This window comes from Ambystoma mexicanum, chromosome 1q (genome assembly GCF_040938575.1).
Source record: "Ambystoma mexicanum isolate Mex_15411 chromosome 1q, UKY_AmexF1_1, whole genome shotgun sequence".
NCBI lineage: Eukaryota > Metazoa > Chordata > Amphibia > Caudata > Ambystomatidae > Ambystoma > Ambystoma mexicanum.
Window position 1 is genome coordinate 642,203,872 of NC_090922.1, and position 18,386 is coordinate 642,222,257.

The window sequence follows — 18,386 nt, forward strand, 5'->3', positions numbered from 1 at the left end:
TGCCCTTTTAGGTACCCCATCAGGTGTACCACTTTGCCTCCAGTGTTCACAGTAAGTGCAAGTTCAGCTTCAGGGAATTTCCACAACACAGAGCTCTATGGGATACATTGATTTTCGTTTTGAACTTCAATCTATTCTGTGTGTACTCTCTAATCCCTGTGAACCCACCACTGGTTTTAGGGAGACTGCAGATGTTCGGGTCAACCATGACTTAGCTTACCGTGGACTGGGCCCAAAGGACATGGTACCCAGAGCATTTGCACATGTCAATCTGTCCTCTGTGGTGCCTCTCAACATGGGTGGACCTGCTTTCCCATTCGTGGATTTGGGTGCTTCAGCAGCCTCAACCTTTATGCTTGCCTGCTGAGAGGCTGAGCTTTAAGAAGGGGGCCTGCCACTAAATACAGCTGTCCGCAGATGACAAAAGTTTTTGGCTTGTTGCCAGGAGTAGGGTTTGGACCGTTAGATCTTTCCAACTTCCTCTGTGCTTGATTTTCTTTCCTCTTTTGTCCAGGAGGGTCGTAAGGGTGGCCGTATAAAGGGGTACCAGGCTGCTATTCCATTCTTTAAGAGGGACCCCTGAGCAGAGCTTATTCGTCACTGTTCCCACTGTTTTTAAGGGGATTTTCTAACCAGTTTCCCCAACAACAATTTATTGTTCCTCTCTAGCATTTTAACTTTGTTCCTAATGGCAGCTCGGTTAAACCTTAACATTCATGTTCATTCTGAATCCTCACCATGAAGGTGATTTTCCTGGTTGCCATAACCTCAGCTATGTAGATGAGTGAGCTCCAGTCCTTATTGGTTAAATTCACTACTTTGCTTTTTCTAAGCAAAAGGTGACTTTGAAGGTGAGACTGACTTTGGGTCTCAAGGTTGTGTTGGGTTTACATCTTTCACAGAATATTCATGTTCCTCTTTTCTTCCCGTTATCTCACCCTTTTGGACAGAACAGGTTCACTGACTGGACCACTAGAGGGGTCTCGATCACTATGTTCTCTCCGACCAGACTGGGAACATCAGGAAAGATGAGCAGCTCTTTGTGAGCTTTGCTGTTTCCTGCGCGCACAACGCTGTGACTAAGCTGACCCTGCCTAGGTCGATTTTCTTTCCTCTGTATTTGTGTGCTATGATCTAGCATGGAAGGAAGGGCCTGAAAGTCTCAAGGCCCATTCGACCAGCTGTCTATCTGCTTCATATGCCCAGCAGAGAAGTTTCCCTGTGCTGGATATCTGTAAATTGTCTACAGAGACTTTTCTACACACTTTTGCCATGCATTATTTTGTGGATTCTTTCTCGGGTCAGTATGCTGACTTTGGTTGAGGTGTTCTCCACAGTGTTCTGGTATATGCAATGTTTCTCACTCTATTTCTTCCAGGTTCTGTCCTGCCTTGGCAGTCTATGTAAAGCGAACTGTTGGTTAGAGGAAGGGAGTCATTACAAAAAGAAATCGCTTCTCAGTAATGTACTATTTAATAGATTAATCTATCTTCCCACAGATTCGTCATTACCCTCCCCACCTGCCCCTCCTGGCTGATAGTTTTTACACCTGCTGTTCTGTCATCCCTCAGCTGCTGAGTGCTAGGGAAAAGGGTGTTACTGAGGTTATAATGCATGACTGGCTCCATATAAATGACCCATCACAACATCTGGCATCAGTGGCACAGAACTGATCAGACGTGGAGGCGCAATGCACCCCATGGTGGCTAAAGAATTTTGCGAATGCAGCTGGTACTGTAGAAGATATATCGAGATGAGAAATAGGTGAGAGGAATGACTAAGTCATCAGAAACATAATTTCAGGGAAGTTAGTAATTTGGTCTTCTGCTCTCAGACCCTGGAATCATTGAGTATTTACTATGTGGTTAAAAAAGCAGAGATGGAATTTCCAAGATGGCCGCCGGGTGGGAAGCAGCGTAATCGATGTGCTCCCGAATGTTCCACGTCCATCTCGCTGGGGGAGTGGACCGATAAAGAAACTGAGAGGCCTCCCCAAGGTGCAACGCAGAGCGGGAGAGCCGGGGCCGAGAGAGGAGGCCCATCCAGAGGAACTCCTTAGGTTTGCAGAGGCAGATCCTTATGCCAGAGAGCTCAAGAGGACCTCCACGAATGTGTAACCAGACAAAGAGGAGCCCAGTGCGCCCCAAGGGCCTCCCTCTTCCCCCCCCCAACCTAAGCACATAGGACTTTGGACCTCCGCGAAGAGGGCAACAGAGTGTCTTGCCGGAGTGAGGCGGAATCGAGTGCGGTCCTTTCGGGGTGAGGAGGACCGGTGGAGTAGTGACCGGCTGCCCCATCCTAGTCATTCAGCGTGAAGGAGAGAGGACACCCGGGGCGCCGACTTTGTCTGCCCCGGGCACACCGCAGTGAGGGGGGGTCGATCAGAGAGGGAGTGGGCCCCCGGCGCAGGCGCCTCTATGTACCCGGGGAGGCCCGGCACTGGTAACCCCTCCCTAGGACACAACCGCATGAATGGGGTGGACTCCCCATTGCTTGAACCCCAGTCGAGGGTGCGCGGCTGAGGTCCCCCGGCCACACCATTACCACGATCCCTCCACGGGGGAGACCGACCAGAGTACGGGGAATCCATGGAGTAGCAGGATACCAGGCAACGGCCCGGGGGAAGCGCAAAGAGACAAGAGGACAAGGATCTGGCTGAGCCCTAAATGAGAAAAGAGAAAGGGGGATATACAACCCAAAGAGACAAATAGCTATCCATCTGCGACCAGAGGACTGTTATAAGGCAGCACAAGCATCCCAGTGCAAAAAGGGGACCCCCAACGCAGTAACTTGGGCAAATTATAGGACAGCAGTAACAAAAGGGAAAGCAGTCACACCTGATCAGAGGATAGAACCCTCCGGCTTCACCACCACAACCCTAAGTGATTCAGGGACCCCAGAAAAAGAGGCATCCGATCTAAAGAAATTAAAGAAGCGATAGATCAAAGGACCTGGCCCTGCAACAGAAGGGGGTGGGCGGGCAGGGAGAGCCTAGGCAAACTCAGGGAAGAACAAGGAGACCCCCAGAGACCTACGCTGCATACAACTGATAAGGCTGAGGGGAGGGTCATAGAAGGGGGCCCATTCGCCTCTGCTCAAGCATGTCGAAGTCCAGGGGAAAAAAATCAGGAAGGGGAATTGGAAAAGATCTCGGCCAGAGAAGCTAACTTCCCCGGGGAGGTACAAATGCCACAGGACCAACCAGAACAAGGAGGAAGACCCTTTCAGGTCGACCAGGACCTGCCAGTGACTCAAACACTGCTCAAGCATACTTCAATGATAAAATAGCCAATGCAGTTCAAAAGCAGATGGACACACTGCGAGAAGATTTAGCGGAGGGCCTGTCAGAAAACAAACGGGACATAAACAAAATGGAAGAAAGGGTGGATACAAATGAAAGAGTGATTCAGGAGCTGACGGAAGACGCAAGGAGATCCAATACCCTTTTGGAGAGTTTGGCAACAGCGACCCTCAAGCTCCAGGCCGAAGACCTGGAAAGTAGATCCAGGAGGTCGAACATCTGACTTAAATGTCTTCCGGAGGAGGTCCTAGACAAGGAGCTGGACACAGAGGTCAGAAGCATTTTCGCAGACGACCTGGAAGTTGAGAACACCCTGGAAATAAAATTTGACAGGATTCATAGGGTGGAACCTCGCAGGCAAGACCCAGGGTCAAAGCCAAGGGATGTCTTAGTAGCCCTTCATGAATACACGATGAAATACTTGCTTTTAGAAGGATTCTTCTAAAAGCAAGAAGGATGAAACAGATAACTGACAAGGGGGTGGAGATGGGTCTTTTCCAAGATTTAGCCCAGTCCACTCTTAGCAAGAGGAAGAGAATGGCTCCAGTCCTGGCAGTCCCAAGAATCAAAGACGTCCGCTACAGATGAAAGTTCCCAATCGGCTTGCTCTTCGAATGGCAGGGGAAGCAACACAGAATCGAGTCCTACGAGGAGGTAGCAAGACTTCGGTAGATCAAAGAGAAGGGCCCAACTCCAGACCATGCAACAGCTAGGCATCAAAGCAGTCTTAAACCCTGGTAATGGTCGACGGTGAGACCCAAACGAGCTGAGAAAGGGGGATTCCAGCAACATCTAAAAGGCCCCACTGTGAGACAGCCACAAGAGAGGAGAAATTCCCCCGCAAATAACACTGAATGACCAAGTAGCAACAAGGAACAAAGGGGCGCACTAACAGCCTAAGCCTGGGTAGGGCAAACAACAGGGTCTACATATATGGTCCTGGGGGGACCGAAGGGAGCGTAGAGGATCTTGGAATGGGTTCGGGGGAACCTGCTGAGGAGCAATCTGGGAGACGGGAGGGGTTCAATCCTCGAGACAGCGAATCGAGGGGGGCTAGAGGCTGGTTGAATCTGCCCAGATGAGGTACAGGGAGAGAGGGAAACTGGGGTGGGGGGTGGGACTCAGGGAGTAGGTGCTCAGGAAGTAGGGGGAGAAGCAGGGGAGTGTCCAGACGTTGGTCCATCAAGAGGCAACGAATACAGGAACACCCTTGGGACAATGGCTAGCGACAACAACCTTGAACTCATATCCCTCAAGATTAGCAGGTTAAACTCCCCAGTTAAAAGGAAAAAAACTGAAAGATTCCTGAAAAGGGAATGCCCTGACATAATAGCATTCCAGGAAACCCAGGTCCACACACAGGACAGAGACAGGTCAAGGATTTGGGGTTTCAGCCAAATTTAACAATCCACCCATGCCAGCAAGAAAGGGGGGGTTATTAACGGCCCTGAGGAATGACCTTGACCTTACAGTCCTGGATACCAACAGAGACGACCAAGGGAGATACCTAGCTATAACGGGGAAGGAGGAGGGCTATATGGTAGGCACGATATACGTCCCCAATATGGGGCAGGATGCCTTCATCCAGAAAGCTCTGAACAGATTTGGAGAAATTTGCAAAGGCCCCCATTATCCTAACAGGAGACTTTAACATGGCGTGGGACCCTGCAAGGGACAGGAGCAGAAAAGGCTTAACCACACATGGGAAACCCTCTGGAGAGCTCGAGGAGAAAATAAGAAATCTGGCTTAATCGACATCTGTCGGGAGATAGAGGGGCAAAAGGCGGGATACACTCTCATGGACACTGCTCACATTCCAGGATAGACAACGTGTGGACTTCTCAGGGTCTTTTGGGTAGGGTAAAAGAGATAAGTGTGGGGACAATTATACTGTCAGACCATGCCCCCTTGAGACTAACAATAAAAAGAAACCAAGGCTCCGCTGCCCTATGGAAATGGCGATACCCTGCTTTCCTGTTTAAGGATGACAAGCTGAGGCAGGAAGTCACATAAGGGATGATGAGCTTTTTTGAAGTTAATAAACCTGCAGACGCTTCGCTGCAGACAAGGTGGGACATGTTTAAGGGGACAATAAGGGGGAAAATTATCACGCAGAGACCGGTAAATGAGACTAGAAGAGACGAAATTAGAGGGAAAGCTCAAAGAGATAATGACTAAGATGATTGTGGTGGTGAGCGGGGAGACCAGGAGGGATTATAGGACAGTAAGGGGTCAACTAGAGCCAATTCAGACCAGGGTGGCAGAGCGTGCCCTATTATCCCTCAACCAGAAGTATTACATTAAAGCAAACAAATCTGATACTACTAGCCAGGATGCTGAGGAGCGAGGAGAAGGCCAAAACTATATTAAAAATAAAAGTTGAGAGGGCACCACAAGCACTAACACGGAAGACATCAAACGAGAACTTTTTAGATACTATCCTGAACTCTACAGCTCGGACGGCCCATTGCTACACGCACAAGAACGATACTTTGAGGATATTAGTCTCCCAGGTATAACAGACTAAGAGAGGGAAGCCCTAGAACAAGACATGACCAAAGAGGACATCTGGGCGGCCATAAAAGCATTGCCCTCCAATAAGTCCCCAGGTCCGGACGGATTACCACAGAATTTTACAAGCTACACAGGGAAACCCTTCTACTGCACCTAACCGCCTTATTCAGCGAACCTCGCGCCGGGGGCATTACACGAACCATGGAAGAGGCAAAGGTGGTTCTTATCCCCAAACAGGGAAAAGATCCAACAGCGTGCAGCTCATACCGCTCAATCGCTTTAATCCATGTCGATGCCAAAATGTATACAAAGATACTAGCAAGTAGACTTGACCGAATCCTCCCACAAATAGTTCACACAGACCAGTCACGGTTCGTCAGGGGCCGACAAACCAGCAACATTAGAAAAATTATGCATCTCATTGAAAAGGCCAATAAAAAAGGATCCCAGCCATTCTCCTAGCCCTGGACTCTGAGAAAGCTTTTGATATGGTTGAGTGGGGTTTTTTGTTCCCAACCATGAAAAAGATGTGTTTCGGGGACAAATTCTTAGCTAGGGTTGAAGCTAACTACCAACACCCTCTGCTGCGATTGTCCATTAATGGCCAGATAACAGAACCGGTCAAGGTTCAGCGGGGCCCAAAGCAAGGTTGCCCCTAGTCACCCTTGTTGTACGCAATACATCTGGAGCCCCTCTTGGCATCGATGAGAGCCAACAAGGAAATAGCGAGGGTGCTATTCGGGGATAAAGAACATAAAATAGCTGCCTTCGCGGATGACTTGTTATCATCAATAACTCACCCAGAAATCTCCCTCTAAGCCAATAGATGACGAGATGCGACAATTCGAGGCTGTTGCAGGGCTTAAAATAAATGCACACAAGTCCGAAATACTGAACTTGACATTCCCAAAGGACGCAGAGACTGAACTTAAAGAGGGTTCCCCGTACAGATGGGTAGGGAAGGCTATAATGTACCTGGGAGTCAAATTAGCAAAGACAACAGACGTACTTTACATGACGAATTAGCCACCGCTTCTAGAGACCTTAAAGAACAAATTGATAGATTGGGATCCGCTGTCCATAATGTGGCTAGGTAGAATAAACGTCCTAAAGATGGTCATACTCCCACAGGTGTTATATTATTTCATGGCCCTCCCGATCCCAGTACCGTCCTCCATATTCAGAGCTATCCAAAAGTACACAAGTAAATTTGTTTGGAACCGAAGACCGAGGGTAGCGAAAAGGGTAATGACGATGCCTAGAAACAGAGAGGCTGGGGAAACCAGACTTTAAAGCATACTATCTGTCTGATCAAATAAGAGTAATTGGAGACTGGCATAAGGGCGACCGAGATGAGGTTTGGACACCAATGGACAGGGCTGTGGCAGGTGAGAACTTGGAGGAGGTACTGTGGAAGCCTAAGGCAGAGAGATCGCCCAAAAATGTACAACAGCACAATACTCTTTGTAGTGGGAAACTCCTGGAAAGAATCCATTAAATGCACCCACATTACCTCTTATCCGTCTGCACTAACACCGATCTTTGGCAATGCACAGTTAACCCAGGGTGGCGAGGCAAGGCTTTTAATGATTGGCAGGAAGGAGGATGCCAAAAGATCTGAGACATGTTTGAGGGGTAAGAGGTGAAGTCCTTCAACCAATGTAAGGCAGACTTAGGTGTTGGAGAGCGGCAGAGATTTAGATATGCCTAACTAAGGCACTGGCTCCAGCATCCCATTATGAAGGGAGTAATGACGCGTGACTTAACTCCCTTGGAGAAATATCAGACTACAGATCCCAGGGATAGGAAGGTAGTTGCAACAATATACGCTCACATGAAAAAAGGGGGAAGATCCGGCCCAAAGGAGATGCATGGAGCAGTGGGAAGCGACAATAGGACACCCAATAGAGGAGACAGACTGGGCAAAACTATGGGCAGCTTGGGTATAATATACCCAAGCTTACGAGGTCCCTCCAGATGATCCAGGACGTATGGGTAAAACTGACCTTACAGGCCATTAAACCCCGGTGAATCTCCACAACATGTATCCCAGGGAATCCAAACACTGTGTAGGGATTGCAGGAGGGGGGGGGAGGGAACATGGAGCCATATATGGTGGGATTGCCCCCGTATACAAGACTACTGGTGGGCGATACAGGAGGTAATAGAACATACCCTGGGGGTAAAGGGAAGAGGCAATCGAGGTATGGCACTGATTGGCCTAGATGGCGTACTGGAAGAATTACCAGCGAAAGCGGAACGCAAAGTACATGTCATCCTGATGATGGCGGGGGCACTGGCGCTTGCTCAAAAGTGGAATTTGAAAGAGCCCCAGCTTGAACATGAATGTGTCGGAAAAATATGGATCTTCACAGCTCTCGAATGGCTAACATACTCCCTGCAAGGCGATCACCATAGCTACTTAACTGATTGGTCAAGGGTACTGGAGTTCTTACAGAGTAGGCCCAGGGGGACCTGGTGCCCAAGGAGAATGCGCCTCTTAGGACTGGTATGACCGCTAGAGGACACCGAAACTGGAGGGGGTAGAACCTACAGAGGGACCTTGACACGCATATGCCACATAATTCTTCCAAGAGCATGGTGGAGATACTCACAGGAGCAGAGAGTAGAGCCAAGGACCGAATCCGGACCTGGGGGTAGGGGGCCAAAGGAGGGGGGGGGGCTCACCTAATGTTGAAATGTATTGTTTAAAAATGCAAATAAAAAGTTTGTGAATCTATGAAAGATACAATGCCGAAGAACCAGAGTTACAGGCAAGTAAGTTATGCATCAAGAGGCACAACTCAATATTTACCGGCTCAGGCGTAATGTCAGCCACGTAGAGGTGTTGGGGTAGCCGACGCAGAGCTCAGCTCTGCGTCCAGGCGGTGGAAAACTTTCTGAAGAGCAGTTGCGCTGGGAGATGCATATCATCGATATAGAATTTTGTACGAGGAACATCCATCAGAACATATGGAAGTAATGTGTTCTTTTATTATGGCACATGATATTCACTCAAGAATTGGGCATTGGGTGTGGAGTCTGTAAATTGTGAACTCATATTCCAGCTCAACCATGGTTTGATCAAGAACAACTCACTTTAGCTTCCTGTGCCAAGGCATGATTGCGAACAGTCCTTAGGGTGTACTTTAAGCTATCACCCTGTCTTCTCTGTCAGTGTTTCTTAATGACTAATTTCACATTGTTTGCGTTTATTAATGTTTTCATTTAGAACTATCATAAGTGAAACCAGTGTTCTTTTTTTTCTGATATTCTTTTGGGTGATTGAATTTGTTTTTGTTTTTTTTCAAGCCACACCCAACTGGAATTCCATGAAACTGTCCATGATGATTAAGGAAGCCAACACCATCAGCAGCAAATTAAGGAAAGAAACTGTTTTCAACAGGTAAGAATCTTATAATGAGGTTAATCTATTTAAAAGGAAAATGTAAATTTTTACTTACTAGAAGAATACATTTATGATTCAGGTCTTGGAAAATGGGTAGTAGTTTTAAGTAACGTGGAATCAGTTATCATGTGTGTACGATTGTTATTCCATTGAATTTCCATGCATTGAGCTAAAGCCAATCAACATCTTTGCTGCTCATGGAATCTACATGAAAACAGTGAAATGTTAGGCGAATACCTGGAACACTGGTTCTCTATTATAGGATCTTCCTCTGAAAGATCGACTGATAACTCCTTGAGCAGAGGTCACTGACCTGGTCTATATACGGGTATTAAAAAGAGAGGTTGGCCAGTGGTAACTAAAGCTCTTCTTTTGCTACTTTCGTCAATATCAAGGCTTTGAAAGATTATGGGAATGTAAAACACAGCCCAGCATATTTCAAATCTGCATAAGAAATCGGGACAACTGAGATGCAGAACATTGCAAAAACAGGAATATGTTGCTAGAAACTCTGTGGGGTCAAAATGAAACAAAAATACTTGTGGGTAAAAAATAAGGTTAACTGTTTTATGGAGAGGTGGCATTACAGTATTGGGGAAGAACTGTATTAAGCTCTATTAAGGCCCATTAAAGTTTGAAGGAAAAAAAAACATTTGAAATATGACTTTGAATGAAACCCGTTAGTTGAGCAAGCCACTGAGACTGATCTGTGCTTGAAAGATCTAGATGGACTGTGGCAGATGATGTGCCTTGTAGGGCATTGTTACCTTGTATTTTAGTTTCTCTGTAACAAAACTCTTTGAAATGAGACCTAAGAACACGTGATGCACAAAGACGTCTCAGTGTAGCAGAGTGGGTCTCTGGGCTCTTATTCATGAATGCATAGTAATCAGTCTGGATTGGAGGGTCTTGAAATGATGCAGTTTCCACAGATTAGCTTTTCTGTTTCTTTTAATCTATTGCGTCCTCCCACATATTCCTCCTCTCCGATATATATTTGGCAGTGTCAGCTGAATCACAGAAACATTTTCTTCAGTAAGGGGCATAATGGGACTCTAGAATTAAGATCCCTCTATGCACCTGCTTCCCGACTCCCGATTTGATGGAATTACTTCTCTCTTAAATGATATATTTACTTTTGTTTGTTTTTTTGTTGTTTGTTTCATGGAAAAAGTATCCCTGATCTAATCCCCACTGCCCACTCTGTCCCCTGCACGACAATCCAAGCCCCAAAATCTGGGACAAGAAACGGGCTGTTTTTAATCTGAATATTCTTCATTTAAATATTAAATCAAGAAATTAAAGGTGGTCCCCTAACTTTCAATGAATGCTGGGGACGGCCCCCACCATATTCCACAGGAATGCAGGCAGCATGTCAATAGAAAAGAAAGTGCAGCCTGCCTGCTATTGTTTCGAGGATGTTTTCATCCCAATTTCCACAAATATATATAGATAGAAAAGGTAATATGAAGAAATATTTCATGTAATGCAAAAAATACTCCACAATGTAGACCTACAAATTGACATTGATTGTATTTGCATTTTATTTGAGTTTTATATAGTGCTTTAAGCCAAAGCGCTGTACATGAGGTCATAAAATAATACAATACAAGTGAGAATTAACAAAAGCAATCTGCTATGTTAACCAGAGTGAAGTAGGTAAGACTTCAAGGAGTCCCGAAATAAAGAATAAACGGAGATAGAATTCCAGTGCAAGGCAACCAGCAAAGAGAATGAACAAAAACGTGACTGAGCACATAAAGGACGAGGGACAGCAAGAAGAAATTGAGAACATGAGAAAAGAGAGTGAGAAGGGGAATAAAATGAAACCAACTAAGAAAGATATTCGGGTGCAAGACCATGAAGTGATTTGTAGACCAGACACAGAAAGTTAAATTTAATTCGGGACCGGAATGAGAGCCAGTCAAGAGTAGAAAGAGAAGAAGAAATAGAATCACGGGGAGCAAAAAGAAAAAGTAGACCGAAGCATTGAAAACAGATTTCAGAGGAGCAAGACGGGTAAGAGGAAGCCCAAAGAGCAGTGGAACAGTAGAAAAATCTGGAAGAAATTAGGGAAGATTTCAAGAGTTTAGTAGCATCAAAAGTCAAGAAGGAACGGCCTTTTCCAAATATTATATAAGTGATAGCGACAGGCATGTGAGTATAAAGAAATGTGGTCAGTGTCTAAATAGAGTCCCAGGTTGTAAGTTGTGGAACAAATGGGAAGCCTGGAAGGAGGACACGAAGCAAAAGAGGGAGGAAGAGGAGACAGAATAGTGTTAACAGGTGTATGGGAGGATAGGTCCAAGAGACCCCCCTCCCCTGCATCCCCCCCACTTTGTGGAGTCCATGGCTCGTCAGGGACCCCCCTGCCACCAGGGCCTAGCTGGCGGGTGGACCACTGGCTGACACATTGACCAAATGTGCTGTATTAAGCTAGGCCCTGGAAACCATTTTGTGAAACCAGAATGACATGAGCCCCTGTGCGCCGCAGCACGGCCCCCACCCTTGGAGAGTTCGCACTTGTCCCTGTGGCCGCAGCTCCCTGGCAGATCCGCTGAGAGCCCGTTCCCACGAACAGACGGACATGAGCTAGTGCTAGAAGCAAACACTGTAACATTCACCTTCCGCAGTGTATCACTGTCCACAGTATGACCCGGCCAGCAGGGCCGGGGTGGAAAAGAACTGTAAAATGGTCCCCCAACAAAAGTAGAGACCCTAAATACCAATATGCAAACTGCCTGTGATGAAACTCTTTTCTCCATGACCCTTTGATAAAATATGTAAACTCCATGAAGAAGGCAGAGTGTGTGTTCATGTGGCATCCTGGTTGAAATACCCATATCCCCTTAGCTATGTGCAAATGGTAGAAGTGTCCCGGGTTCTATGTTATATGTTTCTCTGAGAAGAATGTACTCCAAGGCCCCATACCATAACTGAACTAATGCTGCTAGAGTGCAACGGAAATCAAGTGCAACTACACTGGGAACTCATGTAAATTGTGTAAGAAAGCGCATAGAATGTATTCGAATGTTCAAGCTCACCATGTGTCAATGCAATCAGTCTTATTGGCCAGTTGTTCCTGCGCACTCCACCAACCTTAATACTACCTCGCTTATCGTGTATGCATAGAGTGTAACAAAATGTCGTGGTTGTTAAATACTTAACATATAGTTATCAATAGCAAAATTGGTATAGGTAACGCATTTGAAATGGCCATGTAAAGGTACTAACGATGTAGAAATGTAAGCTGTTAAAAAAACTCAGAGTATTGTACATTATATGAATGTTTATGCCTTTTTTATATAATCTGCAACACACGAGGAGAATACCATTGTGGGCATATCCAAGGCCATTTCCCCTCCCTCCCCATTGAAGCCTGCCAGACGAAAAGGCAGAGGCCCGGGCTGCTCCGCCTCACCTCCCCCAATTCGGCTGGAGCCGCTTCAAGCATTCACGTTCCCCCGCAGCTTACATGGCCACGGCCAGCCACCTGAATTATTTACAACCCAGCAGTAAACCCGGCCATAAACGCAGGCCAGAGGTGCCCTGTCTTAAACTCCCCGACCCACCGGTTCACCCCGGGTTAATGGCCCCTGTAAAAGTAGGACACCCAATATTATAGCAACACTGGAGGAACACATTCATAATGACTTCTAACGATACATGAAAACTTGGACAGCTCACCCCTTGCCCTTAGACCCAACCTCGGGACCTATGATACCCGGCCAACAGGATGATGGTAACCATGTATTGATGTATCACCAAAGGACCCCACTCTAGGTGCATTCCTCCTGTGTTGCATTAACCTGTAGGATAACCTATTGTAGGATTTACAGGGAAAGATAACATTGCGGTATTGAATGAATGGGGTGTGCGTGGCCCTTAGGGCAGAAAGCCAAGGAAGACATTCATCAATGACACTGGCCACGCCTGGCACCGCCTGGATGAGCCCAGCTGACCTGCCCGCCCCGCGTTGGCACCCAGTGACGTCCACCAACCACGGCGTAACACATCACAGCTGCACCTATAGTTAGTCATCGCCACCCAATACCCACGAACATGTGCTCCCTATAGTGTGTAGTTTCTTATGACGCGTTTTGTAAATATATACGCCTGTCTTTGCTAGTGTCAGACAGAGCGCTCTCGGAGTTTGCAGAGTCCTTTGCATGCCCTATTTTGACTTATATAAACTCCAATTAAGCTCACCCGCACTTTGTCTTAGCCTTATTCCCATCTTGGGAGAGTCCATTACTGCCTCTCATTGTGGGGAGGGTCGTGCTATCTGGGGACGCTCGCCTTCAGTGGTGACCCCGACAGCGTGATTATTTTTCTTAATATATCCCTACCGTCCCCTTTGGCACGAAAATCTCCTATCGAAAAGGGATACGCATGGTGCGCCGGCTCCGGTAGGCTGCCCGCCAACGGCGACTGGTACGCTTAGAAGTGCGCACTCAACAGAGAGAGGGTACGGGATCCCGGTTGAAAAATCCCCTTTGAGTACCGCTCGCCGGGGCTGACCGTTGAGCGTGCGGCAGCGCTGCCTGGACGGACCCAGTTCGGAGACTCTCGGTTCAAGACGGGCACGTGAGTATTAAGTGCGAGCGACCATAAAAGGAGCAGGGGAGGAAAACAGGACAGGGAACAAGGTCATTTAAAAAGGGACACTTTGGGAATACTAAGAACCACTCTAGACTTTCTTTACTTTTTCTTTGCATATGGCCATTCGGATCAAGAGGTGAAAACAGATAAAGGGACGGGAACCTAGCTCCGCAAGGGGGTAGAAGTCGACGCTGCATAGTGCTATCTTGACTAGTACTGGGAATATATGAAGAAGTGAAAAATAAGATAAAGGTGTTTGGTAAAATAGGGTGACACAGTGAATACTTTAGTAACTGCTATTCTTTCTATTCTTCTCTCTGGGTTTATGGGGAAAAAACAGGGTTAGTACAAAAAAAAAAGGGAAAAGATAACCTAAGTAAAAAGAGGAGTCTATATCAAAGTAAGAAAGAAGGAGACAACTAGGGAGGGAGGAAAAGGATTACGAGTTGAACTGTGAATAGAGTGTTGCTTGCTGGTCTATATGCATCATGTGTGTCAGAACATAGTTTGCTAAGACGAATATGGAATAATGGTAAAATGTGCATAATTATGGTGCGGTCATGGTAAGTGTGACCAGAAGACATTTTACGGGGATGAGCCCGATGCAGTAAACTATTTGTTGAATAAATGTGCTGAAGATATTGGTAGTGTACAAAAAGTGGTTTGCTCTCGTATGTGCCCCCTACACTATACAGAGTATAAGCTGTGCACACCCATTCCCATATTGCCCAGGTGGTGAAAACACACAGATCCCTACACGTAGAGATATATATATATATATATATATATATAGATATATCTAGTGAAATATAGGGCGACTAGACACCATGGGGGCAGAAACACCCCGGACCCATATTTGTAAGAATCTACCTGGGTATGCTGAACGTATCAAGAAATATCACGATCAGTGGATTACAGAACTAAAGGGGGAAGGGCTACCCCAAATATGGCCAGAAGGAGGATCGTTTGACAAGAGTGTCCTGGATATGGTAGCAACATGTATTTGTATAAAATACAAGGGGAAGCAGTTACATAATAGGAAAGAAATATTAGATCTATGGAGATTGTTTGAAGAAGTGCCCCCTCCCAAAAGAAAAGAGAGCTAGGAACTGATTTGCCATCTACCACTGATAATCCATTGCTGATACCTGAAGACGACAAGATGTTGCAAGAAGGGGGACCACCAGTAGAAGTAACTAGATTGTACCCAATATTGAATAAGCCAGTGCCCGCAGAAGGATATAGCGACCCACATATGTGCCCCCAACAACAGTCTCTACGACTAGAGGGCCAACTGCACCCCCACCTTATTAGAGCCATAGACAGCGCGACCAGGTAAGTACACCCACAGTAAATATAGAGAAACTAACAGAAGACTTAGAGTCTAGGCTCTCCATAGCAAAAGATGAGCTCTTGAGGATAGAAAGCATATGTGAACAGAGTGGGGCTAACGCTACTCGGTCAGAGCTGACAACAAGAACACAGGGTCATGATAAAACAATTGAGGAAGGGTGGAAGAAGGGGGAGATACTGTTCAGAATACAAGAAGAACCAACTCGAATAATTGAACTAGAGGAAAGGGGGGAGCATACTGACGATGAAATAATGGCCATAGGGGGTAGAGAGGAACTATGCTGCGATATAGAAGAGGACTCAGAGGAAGGTGAAAGGTTAAGTATGGCGATGGGAGGAGGAAATGAGGGGATGGATGGTGCATGTTCGGGAAGAACAATGGAAGAAGAATGGACAGGACGACTAAGGAATAGGTTGGGGAAAATGGCTCCACTAGGAAAGAAAGGAATGAAGGTGAGTACAGGCAAGGCAACAAAGGGGAGGTTACAACTCCCACTAATACACAGGGGAGGAGGGAGGCCGAATTACATACCCTGGGCTCAGATGGACAAGGCCAATTTGTTAAAGCTATTACCACCGCTATCATGAGGGGCAAGCAAGTGGATATATACATTTGAGAAACACACAGGCGGGGTACCACTAGCAATAGGTAATGTGAAAAGTCTGCTAGTATCGGCAGTTGGGGATCAAGCTGATAGAGTATGCTTCCCGGGGGTAACCTTAGACTGCGATCGCCATGATGGAGCCTCTTTTAACACAGTGCCTGCAAGGGTGTGGGACGCATTAAGAGAAACATTTCCAGACACCCCAGATTTGCAGTGTGTCATGCAATGTACGATGAATGATGGAGAAGATGCTATGGATTACATTTTTCGGGTCCAGGAGATGTGGAGAGCGGAAACGGGCACGCCGTGGTATCAGTCAACCTCATTATTTTACTTCATAATAAAGAGGGGGCTCCCTAAAGAGGTACAAAAAGCACTTGACAAAATTGCAGGTATTGAAGCGAAAGGGTGGCCCGAAATACAGAGCATAATAGTTCACCACTGTAAAAGGATAAAGGAGAGGGAAAAGGAAATAGCGCAAAAAAGATTGGCAGACGAGGCAAAGTTAGTACAAACAAAACTGGTGAAGTTGGCTGCAGCAGTAGCCCCGCTCCCACACAGCAGGGAGGGAGAAGAAGAAGAGGAGGAGGGGCTGGTAGCAATACAGAGGAGGATGGCAACGAATTGGGCAGGAACAGGGCAACCACAGTGGAACGAGCAGGAGCAGAACGGAGGTCCGCAGTGGCAAGATAGGACCCCTCGAGGGGGACGAGGTGGGTACAGGGGTCGCAGAGGGGGTGGACAAGGGTACGGGGGAAACGGAGGGAGTGGATGGCAGGGTCCCAGAGGTGCGCTGGGAAGTTGTTGGAACTGCGGGAGGTGGGGACACTTTTCTCGAGAGTGCAGAAACAGACCAAACAACGGATTTCAAGAGATGGAACAATATGGTAACCCCCACCCGGGAAGCCCATACGGTCTTCCAATGGGACAACAACAGAGGGAACAAGAACAGGGGTATGCAGAGCAAAGAAAAGCACAACATTATAGAACACAGAATCACCCACAAAACAAAGACAATATGCAATACACCCCAGGCAACCCCTTTGCAACAAGTGCCAATGGAGCACCAGCCCCCTATAGTGGTGTATCAGTAGTTTCAGGAAATGTCTTCAGCCAGGGGGGGCAATGGGACAACCAGCATAGGACAGCCCACAGAGAACACTTGCGTGTCATGTTCTATCTACCACCTACATTGCAGCGGAGGAACCATTGGTAGGGGCGCAGATAGGGGACAAGCAGTTCATATTTATGGTGGATTCGGGAGCCGAGAAATCATGTATCCGTGAAGGCCGGTTTCCGCTATCTAACCGGAAGTTAGAGACGCAGGGGTTCTCTGGGGCTGTAATTGTAAGTTCCTTACACAGAAGATTTAGATGTGACAGTAGGGGGCAAAACGGTAAAAACGCCCTTACTTTATTATGAACAATCCCCAATAAACCTGCTTGGAAGGGACCTTCTCAGCAAGCTTAATATGACAATATCGTTCACAGAAAGAGGGATAGTGTGCTCAACCCCAGGAATATGCCCATTGCATGTAATGCTAGTGGTACATGCCCGAGCAACAGCGCCAGAAATACACGGCATGCCAGTGGAAGAAAGAATGTTTATTGAAGGATTAAAAACATTAGCCCAAGTAGTACCCGAGTTAAAAAAGTTAGAGTGGAGGGTACCGTCAGAATTCATCTTCCGCCCAATAGTACGCCCAGACATAGCACCAGGTTCAGTGGTATCCTTAGACCTGCATGCTGTGCAAGTATCCGCTAAAAGGATTGCAGTAATTGGGATGGACATAGATTGGTGTGAATGGCGCACTGTACTGTGCATTAATGCTGATATCGCCCTACGTGACTTGTCCGATGAAGATCTCTTTTCTGATTCAGAGAGTGATGGCGAAATAATAATGAAAATAGCAATACCATGTGACATTTTAATTCAAACAAGACAAGTGCCCGTCCAGTTGATGGCAGTGGTTGGAGCACCGCCGCCATTTTTTGATGATGACATGAGACTGGTGCCAAACAATTTGTGGACAACAGGCCCCCATGATGTAGGGCTGTTGCATGGAGTAACACCAGTAGTAATAAAACTCAAACCAGGGGCAATTGTGCCCCGAGTGAGGCAATACCCATTGTCCCGCGAAGCTGAGGAAGGGATAAAAGAGACAGTAAGTGCATTGCTAGCACAGGGGATAATAGTGCCCTCAAACTCCCCATGTAAAACTTGTATCTATCCGATCAAAAAAGCAAAGGGAGGGGCTTGGAGGATGATCCAAGATCTACTCCCCCTAAATGATGTCATACAAAAAGAATTCCCTTTGGTCCCGAACCCTGCATCCATACTGTGCAGTATCCCGAAGACGGCATCGCATTTCACAATAGTTGATTTGAAAAATGCATTTTTCTCCATCCCCTTGGCAGAAGAAAGCAGCTACTTGACAACATTCACACTAGGGGGGAGGAGATATGAACATTGCAGGTTACCACAGGGGTACTGTGAAAGTCCCAGCATATTCAACCGCATACTACACGAAGACCTGGGTAATCTAACAGTTGAAAGCACAATCATTCAGTACATAGACGATTTGCTAGTCTGCGCACAGAAT

At 46.7% G+C, this 18,386-nt stretch overlaps 1 protein-coding gene across 1 annotated transcript in view; it reads left to right on the forward strand.

The window, feature by feature from the left end:
• The window catches only part of KIF14 (kinesin family member 14), a 1,355,767-nt gene that overhangs the window by 845,648 nt on the left and 491,733 nt on the right, over positions 1-18,386 (forward strand). Inside the window, exon 20 of the mRNA XM_069641230.1 lies at positions 9,128-9,221. Coding sequence (XP_069497331.1) covers positions 9,128-9,221 — 94 coding nt within the window. The remainder of the gene's footprint in view (positions 1-9,127; positions 9,222-18,386) is intronic.